Consider the following 24,601-nt stretch of genomic DNA (forward strand, 5'->3'; position numbering starts at 1 on the left):
AAAGCCGCTTTGCAGTGGAACGGACGCTCCTTCCTTGGGCGATTTTAAGCAGAGGTTGGATGGCCATCTGTCAGGGATGCTTGAGCTGAGATTCCTGCATTGCAGGGGGCTGGACTAATAATAATAAATAATAATAATACATTTTATTTATACCCCGCCCTCCCCAGCCAAGACCGGGCTCAGGGTGGCTAACACCCGATATAAAAACAAACTGATTGAAATACAATTTAAAAACAAGATTAAAATACAACATTAAAACATTAAAATATTAAAATGCAGCCTCATTTCAATTGAAACTCAAATCAAAAACTTTTGGGGGGATGAAAACGTCAAGTCTTCACCAAGGTTAACTTTCCAGACTGGTCCTACATGGGCCAGAAAAAAGCCAGGGAAGTCCCCAAACAGGAGTTCCATCACAGGAGGGGAAAGGAAAAAAGAAGAGGGGGAGGGAATCAAATTGATTCTAGATGACTCCTGAGGGTCCCTTTCAAATCGACCATCCTACAGTTCTATGATTTTGTGAAAGAGATTCCAATTAAACACCGGAAACAACTTTCTGATGGAAAGAGCTGCTCAGCTGTGAAACGGACAACCTTAGCCACTCCCAGTTTAAAAGCCATCAGCCATCAGACCCAAAGGAAGCAGAACCTCTCCCACATGGTACATTTATAGCAGTTTTATGCCACTTTTAACAGATAGGGTTCCCCCCAAAGAATCATGCCAAGGGGTTGGACTAGATGACTCTTGGAGGTCCCTGTGTAAGTCAACCATCCTACAGTTCTATGATTTTGTGAAAGGAGATTCCAACTAAACCCCGGAAACTACTTTCTGATGGTAAGATGGTAGTTTGCCAAGGGTGGTGGGAGATATTTGGAGACTCCGATCCACCTCACGAAACTACAGTTCCCACATTTCCCTGGAAAGAGGGGTTGATTGTTGGACCAGTTGAAGCCTGTGGGGTTGAAGTGCCCCAGAGAAAAGTGCCCTGCTGGCTTCACAGGTGGGAGGAAAAAGCCGAATTCAAGGGCCAATGGAGTAATATCCGCCCTCCCTTCCCCGCAGGTGGGTGGGGTTTGCGGCGCCGAGCGGGGCTTGCCTGGGCGGGTGCCACCCACCTGCTTGAGCTGGTCTTTGACTCACCTTCAGCCAGGGAGGACAATGGACGGCCAGCAGGGGGTGGGCCTAAGGCCAAAAGAAAAGAGGCTGACCCTTTGGCTCAAGCCTCTTTTGCTGTTCTTCCTTCCAGGATCAATCCCTCTCGCATTAATTATGCAGTGAGTAAAATTAACAGGGCCATGCGCAACACCATGCGGCAAATTGGTGGGTTCTCTATCCCACATCCCACCATCACAGCAGATAGAGTTGACCTATTCCGGGGGGGGGGTGCACCTGACCCCACCGGGCAATGACTTCTGGCTCCACGACTTGCAACAAGCCCTTGGGGACCGGATAGATTGCGGGGTTTGATTGGTCCTCGGTTGTGGGACTTGGCGGCGAGGCCCCTTAGGGGCTTGAGTGGCCGTTTTTAGGCCTTGGCAAGGTAGCCTTTGGGACGCAGGTGGCGCTGTGGGTTAAAGCCTCAGCGCCTAGGACTTGCCGATCGAAAGGTCGGCGGTTCGAATCCCTGCGGCGGGGTGCGCTCCCGCTGCTCGGTCCCAGCGCCTGCCAACCTAGCAGTTCGAAAGCACCTCCGGGTACAAGTAGATAAATAGGGACCGCTTACCAGCGGGAAGGTAAACGGCGTTTCCGTGTGCGGCTCTGGCTCGCCAGAGCAGCGATGTCACGCTGGCCACGTGACCCGGAAGTGTCTCCGGACAGCGCTGGCCCCTGGCCTCTTGAGTGAGATGGGCGCACAACCCCAGAGTCTGTCAAGACTGGCCCGTACGGGCAGGGGTACCTTTACCCTTTACCTTTACAAGGTAGCCTTTAGTCTAACATCAAGTTGGGGGGGGTGCATTCATGCCCCCTCCCCATGCGGCGGCGCTTTTAGTGCCCCTTAAAGGGCAAAAACCGGGAGTCCCTGGCCCTAGAGCGGCGGCATGTGGTCAAACTCCCAGGACGAGGTCGGTGGAAGGGCATGCTGTGTAAGCTTGCGCTTTGCAGTCCCCTCTCTCTGGACCTCAACTGCCTGCATATCCTCAGCCAGGCGGGCTGAGAGGGTTACCTGCCAAGGCCTGTGCCAAGTTGCCCACTTCTGAAGCGCAATAAAGTTGTGGCCAATTTGAATCCATACTCTGGTCTCTTGTCTCATCATTTGGGATAATGGGGTAGGCACCACAGACAGGGTTTAGCGCGTGTGCCCGCAAAAGGCAAAACCTTGACAGACCGCACTGTGTCTCAAGAGCAGGAGAAGTGCAGATGGGCTACGAGGTTTGTTCCTTTGAAGAGTCTTTATTGGAGAGCGTTTATTTCCAGCATTTTTTCCAGGGTGTGGCTGTTTGGGAAGGAGGAGGTTTTCCTGATGACTGATGAGGATACCTGAGCTGCGTCTCCTGAGGGTCAGAGGATCACGCCCCCAGCCACCGAGGTTGCAAGCTGTTCCACCGCTAAGAGACAACAGGATCGTGGGCTGATGCAGGACTGGACGAGGCCAGCAAAGGAGAGGCGTCCTTGGCAGAGCAGATTTATCAAAGCTGTGCTTTGTGCACCAGCCCCGTCCCTCGTCATTCCGTGTCAATGCACACATTTCGGGTGGCCTCACCCCGCCGGCGGTTTTGCTCCAGCAATCCCACAAGCCCATAAATCTGAGAACGAGCAAGGGAGCATCTTGCCATGTAAGGCGATTCCCTCGCCATCTCTTCCTCCCCAGCACAAGTTAACAAGGTGAAATTCAGACAAGGATGGAAACCTCCAGACAGACTCCTTTAATGCAACGTGGGAGCCCTGCGTCTCATAACCGGCAGCGTCCATGTTTTCAAGGCAGAGAGGCATTTATTATCCCACGCGATTTATAAAAGGTATAAGCTACTGGGATTGCAAAAAAACCCCACACACCTCACATTAGTTTGTGAAAAGTTAAAAGAAGGCTAAGAAAAATGGACAGTAATTCGAGGCATGCAAAAAGTTAAAAGAACAATGGACTAAGAGCAGATTAAAACTTGCACTAACTTCCTAAACATCTGGATAGGCTTATCTAAGCAAGCATGTTTTCAGCAGATGCTGGAAAGCGGACAGCGAAGGTACCTGACAGATGTCAAGAGGGGCTGCCTCACTAAAATATCAGTTCCTTGCAAATGTGGAACGGGACTCCCTGGTCCTGAATGGGGTGACTGTGCCCCTGAAGGACCAGGTGCGCAGCCTGGGAGTCATTCTGGACTCACAGCTGTCCATGGAGCGCAAATTAATTCTGTGTCCAGGGCAGCTGTTTACCAGCTCCATCTGGTACACAGGCTAAGACCCTATCTGCCTGCGGACTGTCTTGCCAGAGTGGTGCATGCTCTGGTTATCTCCCGCTTGGACTACTGCAATGTGTTCTACGTGGGGCTACCTTTGAAGGTGACCCGAAAACTGCAATTAATCCAGAATGCGGCAGCTAGACTGGTGACTGGGAGTGGCCGCCGAGACCACATAAAACCGGTCCTGAGAGATCTGCATTGGCTCCCAGTACGTTTCTGAGCACAATTCAAAGTGTTGGTGCTGACCTTTAAAGCCCTACATGGCCTCGGTCCAGTATACCTGAAGGAGCGTCTCCACCCCATCATTCTGCCCGGACACTGAGGTCCAGCGCCGAAGGCCTTCTGGCGGTTCCCTCGCTGTGAGATGCCAAGTTACAGGGAACCAGGCAGAGGGCCTTCTTGGTGGTGGCACCCGCCCTGTGGAATGCCCTCCCACCAGATGTCAAAGAGAAGAACAACGACCAGACTTTTAGAAGACATCTCAAGGCAGCCTTGTTTAGGGAAGCTTTTAATGTTAAGGTTTTGTATTTTAATATTCTGTTGGAAGCCGCCCAGAGTGGCTGGGGAAACTCAGCCAGATGGGCGGGGTATAAATAATAAATTATTATTATTATTATTATTATTATTATTATTATTATTATTATTATTAAGTGCTGCTGCAACAGTTTGAAGAGGTCAGATGGGTCCATATGGGGAAGGGTAAACTGGCCCCAAATTGCAAAGGGATTTATATGGGATAGGAGCTTCCAAAGTCAAAGGTTGATATTTACAAGGGCTGCAACGTTTTAAGAAAGAACCTTGTGACAATCCTATACCTTGTGCCCAAGGCGGTTGCATAAGTTGGCACAGTTATGGCAGTTAATTATAGCCTTTTTTGTGTTGCTAGAGCAGCTGATCAGTCGGTTTGTTCTGTTTTGCTGCTGCCTCACTCCGAGTTAGTGAGAGTCTGTTGGAGTTTTAGTGATAAATCTCTGCAGTGCATTACTAACCTAAGAAAGACCTGCCTGCCTTGTACATATGCATTTAATCTAACAAGTGCAAGGACACCGTGAGGAAAAGTAATTATTTAATCTCTAAAAGAGTGTCTTTTGTAATTTTTGTGAGGGGAAAGGGAACCAAGCAAAAGGGTTAAATTGCCTGGTCTCTAGCTTTCACATAAGCTCTGAAATTAAATACAATTGCTAAATAAACTAACCTTTATTAACTTTCAGAAATTATCACAGGAAATGTGACATTCAGCTAATTCGTTTTTCAGAACTGAAATCTTAGTTCCCACAATTTATATGTGAACAGTTAACTTCTTGAACTTGACTTGGAAGCAAAATCAGCAACCGGTGCAGATCTCTGAGCACAGGCGTTATATGCTGATGGGGGCTAATAATAATAATAATAATAATAATAATAATAATAATACTCCACCCTCTATACCCCTCCCCTGTCAGCAACCGTGCTGCAGCATTCTGCGTGCCATGATTGTGCTGTGGTTGAGACAAGCCCTTGGGGGTGACCCAGATCTTCTGGACTATGTACTGGAAAGCCTGAACTGGCTGCCCTTAAATAGCCAGGTTGTTTTGAGGGATGGCTGTAAACTTCCACTGGCCAGTGGTCAGAAGGCAAGGTGCCCCGAAGACAGAGCTCCCTTTTGCTTCTGTCCAGGCGCAGCCCACAAGCGACAGGGAGCCTTGCAAAAAGAGGCCCTGCCCTCTTCCGAGGCTCCACCCGAGACGGAGGGTTCGGCAATTGGTGAACTGCAGACTCATGCTTCACGCCCGCCCTCCCCGCCCGTCTGCCCACGATGATTCACAGCTTTCACAGAGTGCCAGGGCTGGTCACAGACTTCCGCTCCTGACTGTCTGCTAAACTCAGAATCTGAGAACTGCAGGGTTGAAGGGAGGGACCCTCAAGGGACATCTAGTCCGACCCCCTGCAATGCAGGAATTTTGGGCAGTTTGTGCCACAGAAGGGCCTTGGAGCAGAGGCACTTGTAGGGGTGGCCCTGGCATTTCCTGATGGGTCCCAGGTCTTCTGTTCCTACCTCCTGACACCCCTTTGCTCAGCTGCCACTCAGGTGCTACAGCTCCCATCAGCTCCAGCCAGCATGAGCCCTTGTCCAAAAGATCTTGAGGGCACCAGGTTGGCGAAGGTTGGGCCAGAGGGCCAGATTTGGGTCAAAGAGGGCCAGATGTGATGATGTGAACATGCATGAGGGCCGACCAAAGCTGCTGAAGTTGTTGAGCTTTTTAAAGAATTTTACCCCTAAGTTGTTGGGCTTTTTAAAGGATTTGACCCCAAAGTTGTTTATTTAGGATTTTACCCCCAGGACATATACTACTATGGGGCCAGATTAAATTGACTGCCGGGCTCCCCAAACGGACTTTGGACAGCTGCCCCCTGGTTCAAATGTCCCCTCTAGCTCCGGGCATCCTGAGAGCTGAGGGATATTGTAGCTTCATATGAAAGATCATAGAATGGCAGAATTGGAAGGGGCACCCGAAGGTCCTCTAGACCCACCCACCACAAAGCAGGAATGGCAGCCAGGGAATCCCTGACAGCCGGCCACCCAACCTCTGCTTAAACACCTCTCAGGAAGGAGAGTCCACCACCTTATGAGGTCAGTGGATCATAGAACGGCAAGGGGGTTGGGAGGGACCCTGAGGGTCATCAAGTCCAAGCCCCTTGCATTGCAGGACTCCCAGTTCAAGAATCCCCAACAGATGGATGTCCAGCCTCTGCCGAAAAGACTCCAGCGAAGTCCTGGTCTCCTGCACTGCTCCTCACCCCCACCCTAGTTGTGGACGGAGTTGGAGTCTGTGTACGAAAATACACATGAGCTCACATTGGTGTGCGCAGCCTGCTTGCCCTCCCTCCTTGGAGCAGGGCAGTGGTGTGTGTGTGTGTGTGTGTGTGTGTGATCCTGCTGGGACACTCAAGCGTGAGAACAAGGCTAGGCTACAGCTTCCTTGAGTCGCCGGAGCCATTACTCAGCCCCCCGGGGAACAGGAGTAGCTGTTTCTCCTCCGCCTTCTTCTCAAACAAGCTCACTGTGTTCTTCCTCCCTCGGACAAATGCAAAGAATTACAGGGTGGGGGAACGCAAGGCCCTTCTCCATCGGAAACATCCACAGGATCTGTTTATGCGCAACCCTGCGGCCTCACAACAGGCCGGACCATCCCACCCTCGGTGGCTCATCAACAAGACCTTCTCTTTGCACAGTGAGGTGGAGGAGGCCCTCATGTCAGCCTCTCACTGCCTAGACTTCCTGGAACCTGAGGTCTGCCCTGCGGGAGAGAGACAAAGGGCCTTTCACCACCTGGGTGGATAAATCCAGACTGGTACACTTTGCTCTGGGAAGGGTGGGTCGAAACATCAGGGCGTGGGTTGGAGCCTCATCTTTCTCACAAAAGTCCCTTATCCTGGGGTCGGGTCTTCTCTGGTGCCCTCGTCTTTCAGGGCAGAAGGCTGTCAGGTGAGAGGAGAGCCATCTTCAAATATCTGAAGGACTGTCCCATGGAAGATGGAGCAAGCTGGTTTTCTCCTGCTCTGGAGGGCAGGACCCAATCCAAGGGATTCCAATTGCAAGAAATGAGATTCAATAATAGGACCACCGTATTCTGCCTGGGTCAGATCACACCTGGAATACAGTGTCCAGTTCTGGGCGCCACAATTTGAGGAGGAGGTTGACAAGCTTGAAGATGTGCAGAGGAGGGTGACCAAGATGATCAAGCATCTGGAAACCAAGCCTTATGGGGAACGGTTGAGGGAATTGGGTATGTTTAGCCTGGAGATATGATAGCCATCTTCAATGATCTTAAGGGCTCTCATATGGAAGATGCCCTTGAGACAGACCCAGAAACTCCAGCGGGTGCAGAATGCCGTGGCGAAACTCCTTATGGGGTCCTTGCCGCAGGATCACATTCACCCGGTGCTATACCAGCTGCACTGGCTCCCGGTGGAGTACAGGGTCAGGTTTAAGGTGCTGGTTTTGACCTTTAAAGGCCCTATGCGGCCTAGGACCCTCGTACCTACAGGACCACCTCTCCTGGTATGCTCCGCGGAAGACCTTAAGGTCCACAAATGACAACATTTCGGAGGTCCCAAGTCACAAGGTGGTTAGGCTGGCCTCAACCAGAGCCAAGGCTTTTTCGGTTGTGGCCCCAACCAGGTGGAAGGCTCTGTCACAAGAGACCAAGGCCCTGTGTGACATCTTTCCTCAGGGCCTGCAAGACAGAGCTGTTGTTTTGCCTGGCAATCCTCATAGAACTCTAGCCCAATGGTTCCCATGAATTTGATTTTGAATTGCTTTTAAAATGAATTGATTTTAGAATGCTGTGTTGCTTTACTGTTGTTAGCCGCTCTGAGCCCGGCTTTGGCTGAGGAGGGCGGTATTTAAATAAAATTTTATTTATTATTTCTTTATTATGGTCCTTTGGCCGGATCCTGCAGGGCTTGTTGGATGTTCTTAACCTCTTAAGCAAAACCAGGCAGTGACCTCTTGGCGCTGTGTGTGAATTAAGCCCTGGAGCTGGGGCTGAAGAAGCTGAGACCCGAGCTCCGCTCTGGGCGCTTTGCTTTCTTTGTTTTTTCTGGAAAAGGGAAGGACGAAGTGGGAGTCCTCCTACCTTGCAAGCCACACAGAGAACTGTGGGAAAGGCCAAGCCAGGGGAAAGCTTCCTCCTTTTGTTTCCTGCCCTTGAGCTCTTCAACTCACCACCAGCTGCCTGAGGCTGCGAGATAAAATGGGGTCGGAGACCTCGGGGAGCCTCCAGCCCCTCCCCTCCTTTTCCCCTCCCAGCCTCAAAAGGGCATGTGGAGTCTTTGCCCTGGGAGAACAAATGGAGCCAGAGGCATTTATTAGGAGCATTTATAAAATCATAGAATTGTAGCGTTTGGAGGGACACCCAAGAGCCATCTAAACCAACCCCAGCAATGCAGGAATCACTTAATCTGCAAGCAGGTAATCCATTGGGGGAGAAGGGACACGGGTGGCGCTGTGGGTTAAACCACAGAGCCTAGGACTTGCCAATCAGAAGGTCGGCGGTTTGAATCCCCTCGACGGTGTGAGCTCCCGTTGCTCGATCCCTGCTCCTGCCAACCTAGCAGTTCGAAAGCACGTCAAAGTGCAAGTAGATAAATAGGTACCGCTCCGGCGGGAAGGTAAACAGCATTTCCGTGCGCTGCTCTGGTTTGCCAGAAGCGTCTTAATCATGCTGGCCACATGACCCAGAATCTGTACGCTGGCTCCCTCGGCCCATAGAGCGAGATGAGCACCGCAACCCCAGAGTTGGCCATGACTGGTCAGGGGTCCCTTTACCTTTACCTAATCCATTGGGGTGGGGAGGTATACTGGTTGCCATTTGATGCTCATGATTTCATGGAGATGCTGCAAAGGTGCTTGTGTTTATGAGGAGCATCAGTTGCACATTCAACATCTGCCTGGAAGGACCCCTGTATCAATTAATCCCTGCAAGGAATCACCTAAACTGTTAATCCCCAAAGCAAATTCTCTTTTGCTGCAGAGTTGCTGCAAGGGTGAGGACGACATGCGTCCAGCTTTTCTATTTGTTTTGTTCTTGGACATTATTTCAGGGTATTTCATGAACCCCACGGCTCTGTCGGGATCTGGTATGTTTTGATGCAAGAGGAGGAAGAGGCGGAGGAGGAGAGGCCTTCCCCTCTCTCCTAACACTAAAACCCAAGGACATACAATGAAGCTGAACATTGGAAGATTCAGGGCAGATTTTAAAAAGTCATTATTCACACAGTTCATAGTTAAACTATGGAACTCCACGCCACAGGAGGTTGGAATGGCCACCAGTTTAGATGGCCTTAAAAGAGAACTGGCTAAATCCCCGAAGGAGAGGGCTATTGATGGCTACTAGCTATGCTGGAAACCTCAGGAGAGGAGAGTGTTGTTCTTGTGCTCAAATCCTGCTTGCAAGTTTCCCACTGCTCATCTGGTCAGCCGCTGTGAGAAAGGATGCTGGACTAGACGTGTTATTGCTCTGATCCAGCAGGATCTTTCTATGTTATTAACTCCCAGGACAAGATGTCTTTGCACTGTCAGATTGCCATCTCCCCGTCTAAAAGCATTATGTTCAGAGAGGAATGCTGAGGGCTGGATTGCACGTGCTAATTATTTGGCAGGGCTCTTCTGCTTCGACAAACTCCAGGAAACAGTAACAGAGCCCTCACACGGGAAAAGAACAGGCACAGCTGGAAGGTATGAAGTTAGAGAAATACTGGCTCTTAGAATCACAGAACTAGGGAGCTGGAAAGGTCCTCCAGGGTCATCTAGCCCAACCAGCCTGCAATGCAGGAATCTCAGCCAATGAATCCCTGGCGTATGGCCACCCAACCTCTGCTTAAAAACCTCCAAGGATGGAGAGTCCACCACTTTCCAAGGGAGTCTGTTCCACTGTCAAATGGCTCACACCACTAGAAAGTTCTTCCTAATATTTGGTCAGATAATTGGTCCCAGGTATGGTCTTCCCAGAAGTGATGTATGGAAGTGAGAGCTGGACCATAAAGAAGGCTGATCGCCGAAGAATGGATGCTTTTGAATTCTGGTGCTGGAGGAGACTCTTGAGAGTCCCGTGGACTGCAAGAAGATCAAACCGATCCATTCGGAAGGAAATCAGCCCTGAGTGCTCACTGGAAGGACAGATCCTGAAGCTGAGGCTCCAAGACTTTGGCCCTCTCATGAGAAGAGAAGACTCCCTGGAAAAGACCCCGATATTGGGAAAGATGGAGGGCACAAGGAGAAGGGGACGACAGAGGATGAGATGGTGGGACAGTGTTCTCGAAGCTACGAACATGTTTGACCAAACTGCGGGAGGCAGTGGAAGACAGGAGGGCCTGGCGTGCTCTGGTCCAGGGGGTCACGAAGAGTTAGACGCGACTAAACTACTAAACAACAACAAACCTGGATAATTGATTCATGTCCTCCCCTCCAGAGCAGGAGAAAATGGCAGCCCATCAGATGTTTGAAGATGGTTCTCGTGTCATCTCTCAGTCTCCTCTTTTCCAGGCTAAACATACTCAGCTCCTTCAAATCCCAGCTTCCCAACCAGTACAAGTCCAGACCATCATCTTAAAGGTGCCTCTTTCTCCAGCTGCTCCCTGCACAGCTTCCCCCCATTCTCACTGCACAAACCGGAGAATTTCTTTCCATTTCTGCTTCCCCCACAAAAGTCCCCCCTTGTTTGCTTTTGCAACACCTCTGAGGTCACCGGCCAAAACGAAATGGGTTTCCAGGGCCCGGCTGCTGCTGCTGCTGCAAAATTCCAGGAGGATGACTCCCTTTTTTCCGCCAGTGTTTCCTGAGCCCAACAACAAAGCGAGAGAGAGGACCCTGGCCAGGGACGGAGCCTGAGGTCACCCATGTTTTCCTTTCCTGGCTGCATTGTCCACAGAAGAACAATAAGGGAAATTTGGCAAAAATAATCAGGAAGAAAGGGAAAAAGGAGGAACCAAGTTGTTGGCTGGCTTTTGATTAAAGTATGAAAAAGGGTTGGCAGGATTGGAATGGAGCAAAAGTGGCATTGCACAATTACTTAGTAACAATCATAATAGTAATTTTATTTGTACCCCTCCCATCTGACTGGTTGCCACTCTGAGCAGAGGCAGATGATAACTCAACTGCCTTAGAAAGCAGTGAAGTCTTCTTGACTGTAGGTTTTTAAAATGAGGTTTTAAAAGGGCTAAAAACTGAGGTTTTTAAAGGGCTAAAATAGGTTTAACCTGGTAGGTTCAATCATAAAAAAACCCTCAATAATTTCAATTCTAAAAAAAGCTGAACAAGTTTGGTTGGCCCTCTGCCTGGCCCTCACGGCCCTTCACTTCATCAAATCTGGCCCTCTTTGAAAAAAGTTTGGACACCACTGCAAGCTTTATTATTATGAGTTTGAGGCTGTTTTTTCAGTTTACATCAAGCCCTTCCACCCATTTGGCCGCAGCATTCAAAGCTACTTCGCCCCGGTGACATTTCGCCAGAGTCACATTAAAAAGCAGCCTTGAGACTGGGGAAAACATTCAGACCCAGTTCCCAGGCATGAGTCAGCAATGCAGTGCTTGCTTACACCAGAGAGGGCTGAGGACCAGGATGCGTGTGGTGAGGTCAAGATCCAGACCTGTGGCGTCCACATGTCGAGAACAGATTCTCACATTCCTGTAAAATGTCCAGCTCAGTCCTATGCACAGTTTAGCGGGCTGAACCTTAAGAGCAGCGCTGCCTTAATCCATATTTATTTATTGCATTTATACTCCATCATTTCCCCCATGGGGCTCAAAGCGGAAAACATGGCTCCCCCACCCTCATTTAATCCCCACAACAACCCTATGAGGTAGGTCAAGCTGAGAGAGAGGGGATTTGAACCCTGGTCCCAGACCAACTCTTTAACTACAGTACCACCACTGGGTCTCTAAAGTCCAACCAGGTTTATTTATTTTATTAATTTAATGGGAGGTGGGCTAGGCTGAGAGGCAGCGACTGGGCCCAGGTAACCCAGGAAGAGCTTCATGGCTGAGGGGAGAGATTTGAACCCTGGCCTCTCCCAGGTCCCAGTCCAGCACCCTAACCACTATGCAACACTACCTGTCTACTTGCTTGCCATTGATTTTGAGCAGTGCCCTCCAGACACTGCAGGACTCGAACTTGCATCAGCCCAGACTCCCAGGGAGTTGTGGTCCAGCCAAGTCCAGAAGTCAGCACGATGGAGGAGGATGTGTTAGCAGCATCAAGGAGGACTCACCTGTCTCAACGTGGAACGTGAGCTGGTCCACGCCTTCCTGGTACTCCCTCCCGGAAAAGTGCAGTGTGATGGTGAACGGCTGCCCCCTGCGCACGATCAGCCGCTCGTTGCCATTTTCGGAGGTCCGGTGCTCCCGATTGTTGCGCTCGCATTCCAGGTCCCATGTTTCTAGCTGGAGATCTGCAAGGACAAAGAAGAAGGAAAGTGCTTCTTCAGGCGGCGCATAGTGGAGCTGCGAAACTCACTGCCACAGCAGGCCGGGGTGGCCGCCAACTTCGATAGCTTTGGAAGAGGACTGGACAAATTCAGGGAAGAGGAGAGGGCTATAAGCCACAATGGTGCTGGTTTTGACCTTTAAAGCCCTACGCAGCCTAGGACCCTCGTACCTACGGGACCACTTCTCCCGGTATGCCCCACAGAGGACCTTAAGGTCCACAAATGACAACACCTTGGAGGTCCCAAGTCGCAAGGTGGTTCGATTGGTCTCAACTAGGGCCGGGGCCTTTTCAGCACTGGCCCCGACTTGGTGGAACGCTCTGTCACAAGAGACCAGGGCCCTGTGGGACTTGACATCTTTCCGCAGGGCCTGCAAGATGGCGCTGTTCCGCCTGGCCTTTGGCTTGGACTCGGTCTGACCCTTATGTTTCCCTCCCCTTATGGTCTTCTTGATCTATGGGCTACTTTTAAAATGAGACTGAATTTTAACCTGTATTTTAAATTTGTGTCTCCCCCCCCCCCCATTGTGTTTTTACCGTGATTTTATTGGTGTTAGCCGCCCTGAGCTGGCTCTGGCCGGGGAGGGCGGGGTATAAATAAAATTTTTTATTATTATTATTATTATTATTATTATTATTATTATTATTATTATTATTATTGGTTCTGCGCAGTCTCCAGTCAGAGGCAGTGATGCTTCTGAATCTCAGGAGGGGAGAGTTGCTCTGGTGCTCGGATCCTGCTTCCAGGTTTCCCAGAAGACACATCTGGTTGGTCACTGTGAGAAAAGGAGGCTGGATGAGATGGGCCATTGGTCTCATCCAGCAGCCTCTTCTTAACAGTTCCGGTGAATACAGAAGCGGGCTCTAAATTGTAGGGTTGTGCATTAGAAGCTTCTTGGGAGAAAAGACATCACCTTGCCAACAAGTATAGTTAAAGCTCTGGTTTTCCCAGAAGTGATGTATGGAAGTGAGAGCTGGACCATAAAGAAAGCTGATAGCCAAAGAATGGATGCTTTTGAATTCTGGTGCTGGAAGAGACTCTTGAGAGTCCCATGGATTGCAAGAAAATCAAACCTCTCCATTCTGAAGGAAATCAGCCCTGAGTGCTCACTGGAAGAACAGATCCTGAAGCTGAGGCTCCAAGACTTTGGCCACCTCATGAGAAGAGAAGACTCCCTGGAAAAGACCCTGATGTTGGGAAAGATGGAGGGCACAAGGAGAAGGGGACAACAGAGGACGAGATGGTGGGACAGTGTTCTCGAAGCTACGAACATGAGTTTGACCAAACTGCGGGAGGCAGTGGAAGGCAGGAGGGCCTGGCGTGCTCTGGTTCAGGGGGTCACAAAGAGGCGGACACGACTAAACAACAACGCATTAGAATCAAACCAGCTTAGGGAACAGGGCTGGGCTGCTGAGGTAGGTGGTGGAATCAGCATCTCTGGAACTCCTTGAGGCAAGATTGAAATATCATAAAATCATAGAATTGTGGTTGGAAGGGACCCTGAGGGTCATCCAACCCACCCCCTGAAATGCAGGAATCTGATCCAACAGGCTCTTCCCATGTTGTTATCAAAATACAGGTCAGGTAGAGGTGTGGATGAGGTTTAAACCAAACCACTTGACCATGTCTGTATCTCTCCCACCTTTCCTTTATTAAAAAACCCCAAAAGCAGCCTTTGGAGGAACTTTCAGTGGAGAAACTGCAGGGAGGGGTGTGTGTGTTTGTGTGGCCTAATCCTTAGGTACTTTCCACGCAGCGGTGGAAATAACTTATATTTCTGGCCAGGGATGTTCCTCTGATTCTAAGTTCAAGCCTGTGAGCAGCAACAGTAGGAGGATGGGGGCCTCTTTGGAAAGAGCCCTCCCTCTCTTGCTGGCAGCTGGTTCCGAGTGTTAATCACCCCCTTGCTATTGTTGCTTCCTTTCCAACATGAAACAGACCCCCATCCCCTCTTCACCTTCCTTCGGGGAAATGAACAAAGCGAAGTTTAACGGCTCTCGCTTGCTGGATCGTATTTTTCCAGGAGTTTCAATCTCCCCTAGACGCACAGTTGTCTGGCAGCTGGGGTGTTTTGCAATGTTGTATTCCCAATTCTGCATCATCATTAGTATTAAAATAATAAGAGCTTAAGTAAAAAATTAAAAAGAGCATCTTTGGATGAGACCAAAGGTCCACATAGACTCATGTGCTGTTTCACACACAGGCCAATCAGATGTCTCTGAGCACAGAGGACAGTCTGGCCTTGGTGAAGACTTGACATTTTCATCCCCCCAAAAGTTTTTGATTTGAGTTCCTACTGAAACGAGGCTGCATTTTAATGTTGTGTTTTAATCTTGTTTTTAAGTTGTATTTCAATCAACTGTTTTTATACCGGTGTTAGCCGCCCTGAGCCTGGTCTTGGCTGGGGAGGGCGGGGTATAAATAAAATTTAATAATAATAATAGGAAATAGCCATTCTTGCCCTTGTTCCCCAGGATGTGGCTTCCAACTTTGGCCTCATCCAGACCTCCTTGTGTGCCCTGTTTCTAGATACAGTCATACCTCAGGTTAAAGTTACGTGGCGACTCGGAAGTAACGAAACGCATTACTTCCGGGTTTCGCTTCAGGATGCGAACAGGGCTCCGGAATGGATCCCGTTCACATCTAGAGGTACCACTGTTCAGGTCTGGGGGTTTAAAGCTTTCTGAGTGGATTTTTTTTGGTCCCAGCAGTTTCCCACATTTTACTGCTGAACTGGGGCAAACTGCAATCGAGTTTCTGTTTGCTCCAATTCAGATTGCTGTTTGCTCCAATTCAGTGGTAAATCATGACCAAAAAAATCCCCCTGTTTGGACATGGAACTTTAAAGCACTGGCCTGTGTTTGGAAAGCAGGTTGCAGAAGGGAGTCTGGATCAGCCCTTAGTCTGTCCCAGAAAGCCACCTTGACTGACAGCTCTTGACAGATCCTTCCCTCGCATCCACCCTCCTCCATGAATTTGCCACAACTTCATTTAAAGCCGAAAGCTTTCACCAAACCTTGGGGCAGTGAATGTTATTATTTATTTAGTTATTTCATAAAAATTATACACTGCTTGACTGTATTTTTAAAAAGCCATCGAAGTGGTTTACGAAAAGGTACAACAATAAAATAAAATAAAATAAATGTAACTATATTTTAGAACATAAAAAGCTAAAATACTAAAAGAGGTCAAAATTCACACCAACTTTCTAAGCAGGCTTGTCTAAACAAGAATGTTCTTAAAGGTAAAGGTAAAGGGACGCCTGACCATTAGTTCCAGTCATGGACGACTCTGGGGTTGCGGCGCTCATCTCGCTTTATTGGCCGAGGGAGCCGGCCTACAGCTTCCGGGTCATGTGGCCAGCATGACTAAGCCGCTTCTGGAGAACCAGAGCAGCGCATGGAAACGCCGTTTACCTTCCCACCGGAGTGATACCTATTTATCTACTTGCACTTTGACGTGCTTTCGAACTGCTAGGTTGGCAGGAGCAGGGACCGAGCAACAGGAGCTCACCTCGTCTCGGGGATTCAAACCGCTGACCTTCTGATCGGCAAGTCCTAGGCTCTGTGGTTTAACCCACAGCGCCACCCGCGTCCCTGAGAATGTTCTTAGCAAGCGCCAAAAGGAATACACTGAAGGTGCCTGCTTGATATCAAGAGGCAAGGAGTTCCAAAGTCTTGGTGCTACTGCACTGAAAGATCAAATTCTTATAAATGTGGAACCACCAATTGAAGTGGTCTCATGGATGCATGTGGGGGATCTCATAGGTAATCCAAGTTGTTAAGGGCTTTATAGACTAACAGCAACATCTTGAACTTGGCCCAGCAGCAATTTTTCAACCAGTGCAGATCTCTTCTTTAGATACTGCTCTTGTCCAGAATTGATTCCAGCTTCCCAGCTCAGACGCCAACAAAAATGCAAATACGCAGAACCACCGTGAAAAGATAAGCCAGCAAATCTAAAAGAGCTGCAGCCTGAACAAGTAAGCAGCTATTTGCCTGGTACCCAAATAGGATTTGTCTGATAAGGTTTGGTTTCCATTCATTAGTTCTGTGAACAAATGTGAGGCCCAGTTTCTGCCCTTCTTGCCATCTCAAATGCCAGGGGGCCAGAACTGATCAAGAGCCCCTTCCCAAATGCCACCTATGTCACTTCAGGCTGGGAACACAAATGGAAAATGGGCATTGGCAGCAGACCGCCTCTCCTGGTTTGTCCCGCAGAGGACCCTAAGGTCCATGAATAATAATAGCTTAAAGGTCCCAGGCCCTAAGGAAGCCAGACTATCCTCCACCAGGGCCAGGGCCTTCTCAGTGGTGGCTCCAACCTGGTGGACTTGATCTCCCTGCAGGACTTGATCTCCTTCTGCAGGGCCTGTAAGACAGAGCTATTCCGCCTGGCCTTCAATTTGAATTAGCCCGATCCTCTATTCCCTTTCCCCTTCCCTTTTTTATGAAGAAACCCTTTCTGGGACCCCACATTTAAACTCTTCCCTGGTCTCCTCGCTGGCCCTAGTAGGACCAACTTGGCCAGTTAGCCCTGGTGATCATTTGATGTTTACTGACTGTGTTTCCCCCCCCCCCAAAAAAAATGACCCTGAATTTTTGAAATTTATTGGCACTGATACTGCATTTATGTTGTATTTTATGCTGTTTTTAAGTTGCATTTTCATCAATGTTTTATATTTGCTGTTAGCTGCCCTGAGCCTGGTTTTTAAACTGGGAAGGGCGGGGTATAAATAAAAAATTATTTATTTAGATGCTCCTAGAACAGAGGGACCCCCGTCCCCAAACTCTTTCAGGCTTTAGAGGCAACACCAGTACTTAGGATAGCTAAAACTCCTATCTCCTACAATATCTAAGTGGGTTGAGAAAATCTAGTCCCTAGTCCCTAGGATCAAGCTAACTTACTACAAAAGAATACATATAAACCAGCCTAGCAGGTTTATGGAGCGACGGGTATTTTTGGTAACGTTTTGGAACGAGTTCAATTATACTGTCCAATTTTAGGCTGCTTTCAGCCAGCTGTAACAGGATTTCTTAAAACTCTTTATGTTTGATTTATTTTGTTTATCAATAGACGACTAAAAAAAAACTTTTAAAAAAGCAACGCTAGTACTGTGAATGCATTGCATTGAGTCAAAGGTGTGTTGCAAGAAAAAGTGTTTTCTTATCCGTGTCCTGAAATCGCCTGCCAGTCTAAATGCATGCTAATTAAATGCTTTGTAGCTGAGGACAGTCTTTTCCTTTTGGTCAAAACAGGAGGTGCCCAGGTTGTGGGATCATGGTGAAACCACGGGAAAGGATACAAGGGAATGTTCTCAAAACTTTCTGAACTTTACAATCACTTGCCAGGTACCTCTAATGTAGCTATTCTATAATGCACTCATTTTTCCACCTTACAGGCATAATCCTTGCAGGACTTTCCACTGGAATGAACAGGAAATCAGCAAAAGCTCATCCGTGTTCAGTGTGAAAGCCCCGTCTCTGGTGCTTAACCTGTGATGGCACCAGCGCACTTTCCATCTGGCGATGATGTGCATGGAAGAAGGAACCAGTCCTGGCTGGAAGGGAGAAGTATTTCCCCAAATTACTTGTTTTGGGAACAGTGTCTGCCTCTCCATTTCCACCTTTCCTCTTCCCTTGACCTTGAAGAAAACTCACAGGACACAATGCTCTCCATTAGTCAGGGCAGAACAGCCCATTCTAGGAAGGAGAGGCAAAGTCATCGCATGTCACCACCAGCAAGGTTAACAAGGAAGAGGTGCCATGATTGGATGGATTCAAGTCACACTCGGCGGGTTGCAAAAAATTAGAACACAATATGAAAAACAGTTTGAAACAACTTCAAATTACAGCAGTAAGGTGGGTCCTTTCGGAGAGGGTACCCTAATCCTCAACTCAAAGGGGAAGAAAGCAAGCCAGCTGTTTATGGGCCACAACACAAGGTGAAGATACACACAAGTGACCCCCCTTCTTGTCTGTCTCTTGAGCAACTTGTCATCCAAAACATTATTATTTATTACTTCTTCAATTTATTAGTTGCTTGCTACTTCAAAAGTCTCTAAGTGACCTACAAAGCTTAAAGGTAAAGGTAAAGGGACCCCTGACCATTAGGTCCTGTCATGACCGACTCTGGGGTTGTGGCGCTCATCTCACTTTCCTGGCCGAGGGAGCCGGCGTACAGCTTCCGGGTCATGTGGCCAGCATGACTAAGCCACTTCTGACAAACAGAGCAGTGCACGGAAATGCCGTTTACCTTCCCGCCGGAGCAGTACCTATTTATCTACTTGCACTTTGACGTGCTTTTGAACTGCTAGGTTGGCAGGAGCAGGGACCGAACAACGGGAGCTCACCCACCGCCGACCTTCTGATCAGCAAGCCCTAGGCTCTGTGGTTTAACCCACAGTGCCACCCATGTCCCTACAAAGCTTAGATATTATCTAAAAATATCTTGAAGTACGTCAAGGTCTCTTATATGAAAAAATGGAGCAAGTTTGCTGCTCTACACAGTAGTGGAGGAAGGGAGGGGTGGTGGTGCACACTGAGTACCCCGGAGGGCTGTTGGGTATCAGGGGGGGCTGCAGGTAAGCTGCAGGGTGGTGGAGCCACTGTTTGTCCCTCAAAAAAGTCCAACAACTTCGGCTGGAGTCCTAAAAAAAGGCTCTGCCCCGGGCACCGGTATGTGTGTGTATGTGCTAGGCCACTGGCTCTACAAGGGAGAATCCGAACCAAAGCATTCAAATGGCAAGAAGGAGATTTTAGACTAAACATTGGAAAGACCCTTCTGATTGTAAGAGCCATTAAGCAGGAGGACAAACTTAACTTGGAAGGGGGTAGAGGTTTTCGAACAGAGCGATTCTTTAGCTGTGATTCCGGTGTTGCCCAGGGTTGGACATGAATGACCTTGGGGTACCATCCATCTCTACAGCTCTATGACCAGTCTTGAAAGACCTACATTGGCTCCCAGTACGTTTCCGAGCACAATTCAAAGTATTGGTGCTGACCTTGAAAGCCCTAAACGGCCTCGGCCCAGAATACCTGAAGGAGCGTCTCCACCCCCATCGTTGTGCCTGGACACTGAGATCCAGCGCCAAGGGCCTTCTGGCAGTTCCCTCCCTGCGAGAAGTGCGGTTACAGGGAACCAGGCAGAGGGCCTTCTCAGTGGTGGCACCCGGCCTGTGGAACGCCCTCCCACCAGATGTCAAAGAGAAGAACAACTACCAGACTTTTAGAAGACATCTGAAGGCAGCCCTCTTTAGGGAAGCTTTTAATGTTTAATAGCTTATTGTGTTTTAGTGTTCTGTTGGAAGCCGCCCAGAGTGGCTGGGGAGGCCCAGCCAGATGTGTGGGGCACAAATAATAAATTATTACCTTCCTACCCTTTGTGGCTTCCAGAAACTGGTACTCAGTAACATCACGGCCTCCAGCCCTGAAGGCAGATCACAGCCATTGTGGGTTATAGATTCGATAGCTCTCTCCTCCTCCATGAATTTGTCTCACCCTCTTTTTAAGCTACCCCAGTTGGTGGCCATTCCTGCCTCCTGCAGAAAGGGGGTTCCAAAGATTAGCTATGGAAGTACAGGGCAGCACATTGACGGAAGCTGGTTGGCCACTGGGAGAATAGGATGCTGGACTAGACGGGCCATTGGCTTCATCCAGCAGGGCTCATGTTATGTTTATTTTGATTATTATTATGTTTATTATTATTAAAGCTGCTATTGAGTATCGTCCTCCTGGTTGTGGGCCTCTTTAGTCCCTGTTTCCTTCCTTGCAAGTCAGCCACGCTCTCTTGAACTTCTAACACAGACTCTCACATGAGCATCCAGCAAAATGAGGCAACCGGTGGTATGTTTTTCACTATTTCCTCTGTGCTGACAGTTTGGAAAGGCGCCAACCTGGATCCGCCAGCAGCAGAGAAGTTGACATCGGCTGTTGTCCTTGTGCAATTGGGCAGCCCACGCTCAGTCAGCGCTCTTTGGGGTCTAGTGAATGTGCAGCGACTGGCAGTTGTAAATCTACACACAGCTATTACACGCAGGGAAAGAGGAGAGGAAGGGGTCGTGGAAACAGCTCTTCTGAGAGCACGGATGCTTCTAAAACAATCCTCATTTAGGGAAGGGCTCAGCTCATGGACTTTGCATGCAAAAGGTCCCTGGGTCAGGGACAGCGTCTCCAAATAGGGCTGCGAGAAACTCCTGCCAGAATCCCCTTACCAGTCAGGGTAGATAATATTGAGCTTTGATTTTTTCATTTCCCGCCCTTCACCCCAAAGTCCAAGAGTGGGCTACTGCATTAAAAACAATTTAAAACAACTTGCAGCTATAAAACGGCCTCGACCCAGTAAACCTGAAGGAGCATCTCCACCCCCATCGTTCTGCCTGGACACTGAGGTCCAGCACTAAAGGCCTTCTGGCGGTTTCCTCACTGCGAGAAGCCAGGTTACAAGGAACCAGGCAGAGGGCCTTCTCGGTGGTGGCACCCGACCTGTGGAACGCCCCCCCCCCCCCCGATGTCAAGGAAATAAACAACTATCTAAAGACATCTGAAGGCAACCCTGTTTAGGGAAGCTTTTAATGGTTGATTCATTACTGTATTTTAATATTTTGTTGGAAGCCACCCAGGGTGGCTGGGGAGACCCGGCTAGATGGGCGAGGTATAATAAACAAACAAACAAACAAATTGAGGTGGGTCCTAAAACCACACACCTCAGGTGTAAAAAGCCAGAGTAAGAAGACGCGTCATCAGCAACCTCTGCAGGATGCACAGTGAAGGTGCCATTCACTCCTCCATGAGGAGTGGGCTCTGCAGCTTGGAGGCCACCACAGAGAAGGCCCTCTCCCCCAGGCCTCTGAAAGTGGAGGGACTACCAAGAGGGCCCCTCTCTGCCCATCACAGCATTTAAGAGGGTCTGTAGGGAAGGTCCTTCAGGTATTTGGGGCTTTAAACACCAATGTGAGCACCTGGAATTGGGCCCAGAAATGAAATGGCAACTGGCGCAGCTCTTTTAAAACAGGGGTTGTGCGAGATCTAAATGGAACCTTGGATGGTAGTCGTATTGCTGCATTTTGGACCAATGTGAAGTGAATTGCAATAACCCAGCTTAGAAGTCACCAGAGTGTGCTGTACAGTAGCCAGATGGACCAAAGGTCAGACTCAGAATAAGGAATCTTCCTATGGTCTATGTTTCTATCTGAATGATCCCATGCCCAGATTTTGGAGCTCTTTCGAAAGTGGAACAAAATGCCTTAATGATCAGCTACTGCTGCTCTTATTATTATTATCCCACCCCTTTCCCAAACTGGCAGCTTACATAAATTAAAATGACACATGTCAATTTAAAAAAGCTAAAAATAAATAAATACCAAAGATAATCATTAGAAAGCAACTTAACTCTAATAGAATTAAAATAATTATCTATCTATCTGGGCAGGTTCATAGGAGGGAATACGGTCTTTCAGATAGCCTGACCTAAGCCATTTTAGGCCTTTGCCCAACTTCTGAATTTGTATAGGACACAAATTGCACATGTGCCACAACCCTAGGGCTCTCTTTCCATTTCTCTGTCCCTGCCCATCCATGCACACTGAGGGCACACAGCAAGAAAGCGAACAGTATTATGCCACATGCACGACACCCGCGTCAATATTACTGAGGAAAGAGGTTGCACCAACTTGCAAGGACCAGTGGACTCCTTGGTAAAGCATCACTGGAAAAGAAGAGGTCTAAAAGCATACAGACAATCCCCCCATAGAATCACTGGAAGGTACCCCAGGGGTCATCTAGTCCAACCCCCCTGCTGGAATTCTGGAATTTCAGCAGAAGAATCCCTGCACCCCTTCCCAGGTCAATGGTTTCTTCTTTGTCCTTGTAATAAAGTAGAAGGATGGGAGGAAGCCTCCCAAGGGAGAAAACAGAACAGTCCAGCTCAAGAATTGTCACTTTTCACGAGGACTTAACCGTGTGAGGTATGTGAAGGCAAGAGATGGTTTGGTGACTGACCACACCGGTGAATTTCACAGCTGAGCTGAGATTTGAACCCAGGGCTTCAGAAATAGCCTTCGTGCCCATTCCAGTGGGAGAGGAGAGGTGGTCTTGCTAATCTCCCCTACAAGGGTTTAGACCAGCTTAGTAAGTTTGCAAAGCAGCTGGGGTCTTGCAAGAGGCTGCGTCGTATAAGCCGGCAGCTCAGGTTTTGCAAGGGCCGTTTTCATTTGCCTGAAGAAGAGCCGAGCTAAGTGCTAGGAAAATGTACTTTTGCAAAGCTGATTCGGAATGAGCATTGCTTAGGAGACCTCGGATGAAGATGAAAGTGGACTGTGCAAAAAGCAAAGCCAAGAGCCCCTGTTCTTAAGCTGTGGATCTCATGCACCCATCCTCTCCTGAGAGACCCAGCAAGGTTTTCCCTTTTAATAACAAGGACATGGAGGAATCGAGAATTAAACTTCAGAGAGGAGTGATGAGGAAGATGAAAGGAAGCCAAGACCTGCAGAAGGAATTCTCTACAATTTTTCGCGCTAAAGCAATTATTTGCGTAGACCTGCAGGACGTCCGTTCTGAATCTGAAGATGAGTTTCCGAAAGCGAAAACCATGGGCAGAAAGCAAGCAAGCGGATTTGTCTCCTTGGGCAATGCAGGGGATAGCTGCAGAAAATATTCAGCTTAAAGACAGGGATTTAATTACAGTGGGGTTTGTGCCGAAAAATATTCCATTGGGCTGTAACTGTTATAAATTCTGGATGTGCAAGAAGCACTCTGAAATAAATATATATATTTCATTGTCTAACAACTGCCGGCAAACCCTATTCAAACATTCCAACTTTTTCTTCCAAAGTTTCCCTTTTTTGGTATTTTTTTCCCTTACTTAAAAGCAAAAATTATTAAAAATCATTTCAGTATTATACGGATAAATTAATTGCTGCCTGCCCACAAACTCACAAACGCCAAACACAACTGCTTTAGCTTGTTTGCCTCAGCTTTTCCCAATTGAGAATTTCTTCTTTTTTAAAAATAAATAAATAATAACAAGCAGAACATCTTTCAACAACTGAGTGGACCCTTTAGGTTCAAGGAGTAAAAGTAGTGCAGTTTGTTTTGACAAGGTTGCCATTAATAGAGTCGGTGAGTCGACTTGGAACATGCCCGTTCTGGAGTTAGTATGCACACAAATATTGTCCGTATCCTTTTGCAATGATCATGTTACAATTAGGCAAAAGCGTTTGCAGAAAGACAGTGGGAAGAAGACAGGATCTTTGCCTTAAGCCAGAGAGAAGTGTCCCTACAGAGCTGTTCTATTCCTTTCTGGGTTTCCTTTCCCTTTTCTCTTTTTACCTTCTGCCATGCTGCCCGTCACAGGAGCCCCGCAATGCCCTTCCTTGGTCTTGCCTTCGGTCTCTGCCTGCTCCTGTTTCTTCAAAAGGAGCTCCTAGCTTAGCTCCCCTGCCTGGCGTCTGTCCACTTATATAGTCATCCGGAGAGCGAGCACACACACACACACACACACACAGGCTGGGTGTATGTCTGGCCGTGGCCAAACAAAAGTTGTGGCAGAGGAAGGAGGAGGGGGAGAAAAGCAAACGCATTTCCAGGGAAAATTAAAGGCTGCACTTGTTGAACTTGAGCATGAATGAGGGTGCTTTTCGGGGACCAAGTCAACTGTGGCGCAGCTGGAGGAAGGGACCCTCTGGCCGTCTGATCAGCCACATGTTCTCCCTGGGGGACAAGATGCCATCACTGCTGCCCCCACCTGAAAACTGGGGCTCTTTTGTGGCATTCACAGGGAGGGGTAGGTCTCTTTAAATGCTTTTTATTAGCTTTTCATTTCAAATACGCAAACACAAACAAAGTACACAAATATTTCATAGCTTTTTACATCTTTCTTTACGCTCCGTAGAGCAATTGACTTCCCTCCTTCCCTTCCGCAGGTTTTCTTATTCCAATCTCTAATCCTTAGTAATATCTAGACTGTGTCATACGATTTATTTCAGTCCTGCTAACGTTTTCAAATTTCTGCAGTCCTCACTTATATAGTCCATGAATTTACTCCATTCTTTTTGATACTTTGTTTCCTCCCGATTACGGATCCTGTGGGTCAGTTTTGCTAATTCCGCACATTTGAGTATTTTCGTCTGCCACTCCTTCAAAGTTGGTAATTCCTGTGTTTTCCATTTTGGGCTATCAGGATTCTGGCAGCAGTTGTAGCATACATGAATAATCTTTGGTCCACCTTCTTAATATCCTCCCC

The 24,601-nt window shown here is 48.4% G+C and overlaps 1 protein-coding gene across 1 annotated transcript in view; it reads right to left on the reverse strand.

Annotated features, from left to right (window-relative positions):
• Positions 1 to 23,848, reverse strand: part of TGM2 (transglutaminase 2) — a 62,872-nt gene extending 39,024 nt beyond the window's left edge. The window contains exons 1-2 of the mRNA XM_081916848.1: positions 23,689 to 23,848; positions 12,146 to 12,325 (exon numbers count right to left, since the gene is read on the reverse strand). Coding sequence (XP_081772974.1) covers positions 12,146 to 12,325; positions 23,689 to 23,698 — 190 coding nt within the window. The 5' untranslated portion in view covers positions 23,699 to 23,848. The remainder of the gene's footprint in view (positions 1 to 12,145; positions 12,326 to 23,688) is intronic.
• Positions 23,849 to 24,601: the final 753 nt, after the last annotated feature.

This window comes from Podarcis melisellensis (assembly GCF_964234715.1).
Source record: "Podarcis melisellensis genome assembly, chromosome: 6".
In the NCBI taxonomy this organism is placed as follows: Eukaryota; Metazoa; Chordata; class Lepidosauria; order Squamata; family Lacertidae; genus Podarcis; species Podarcis melisellensis.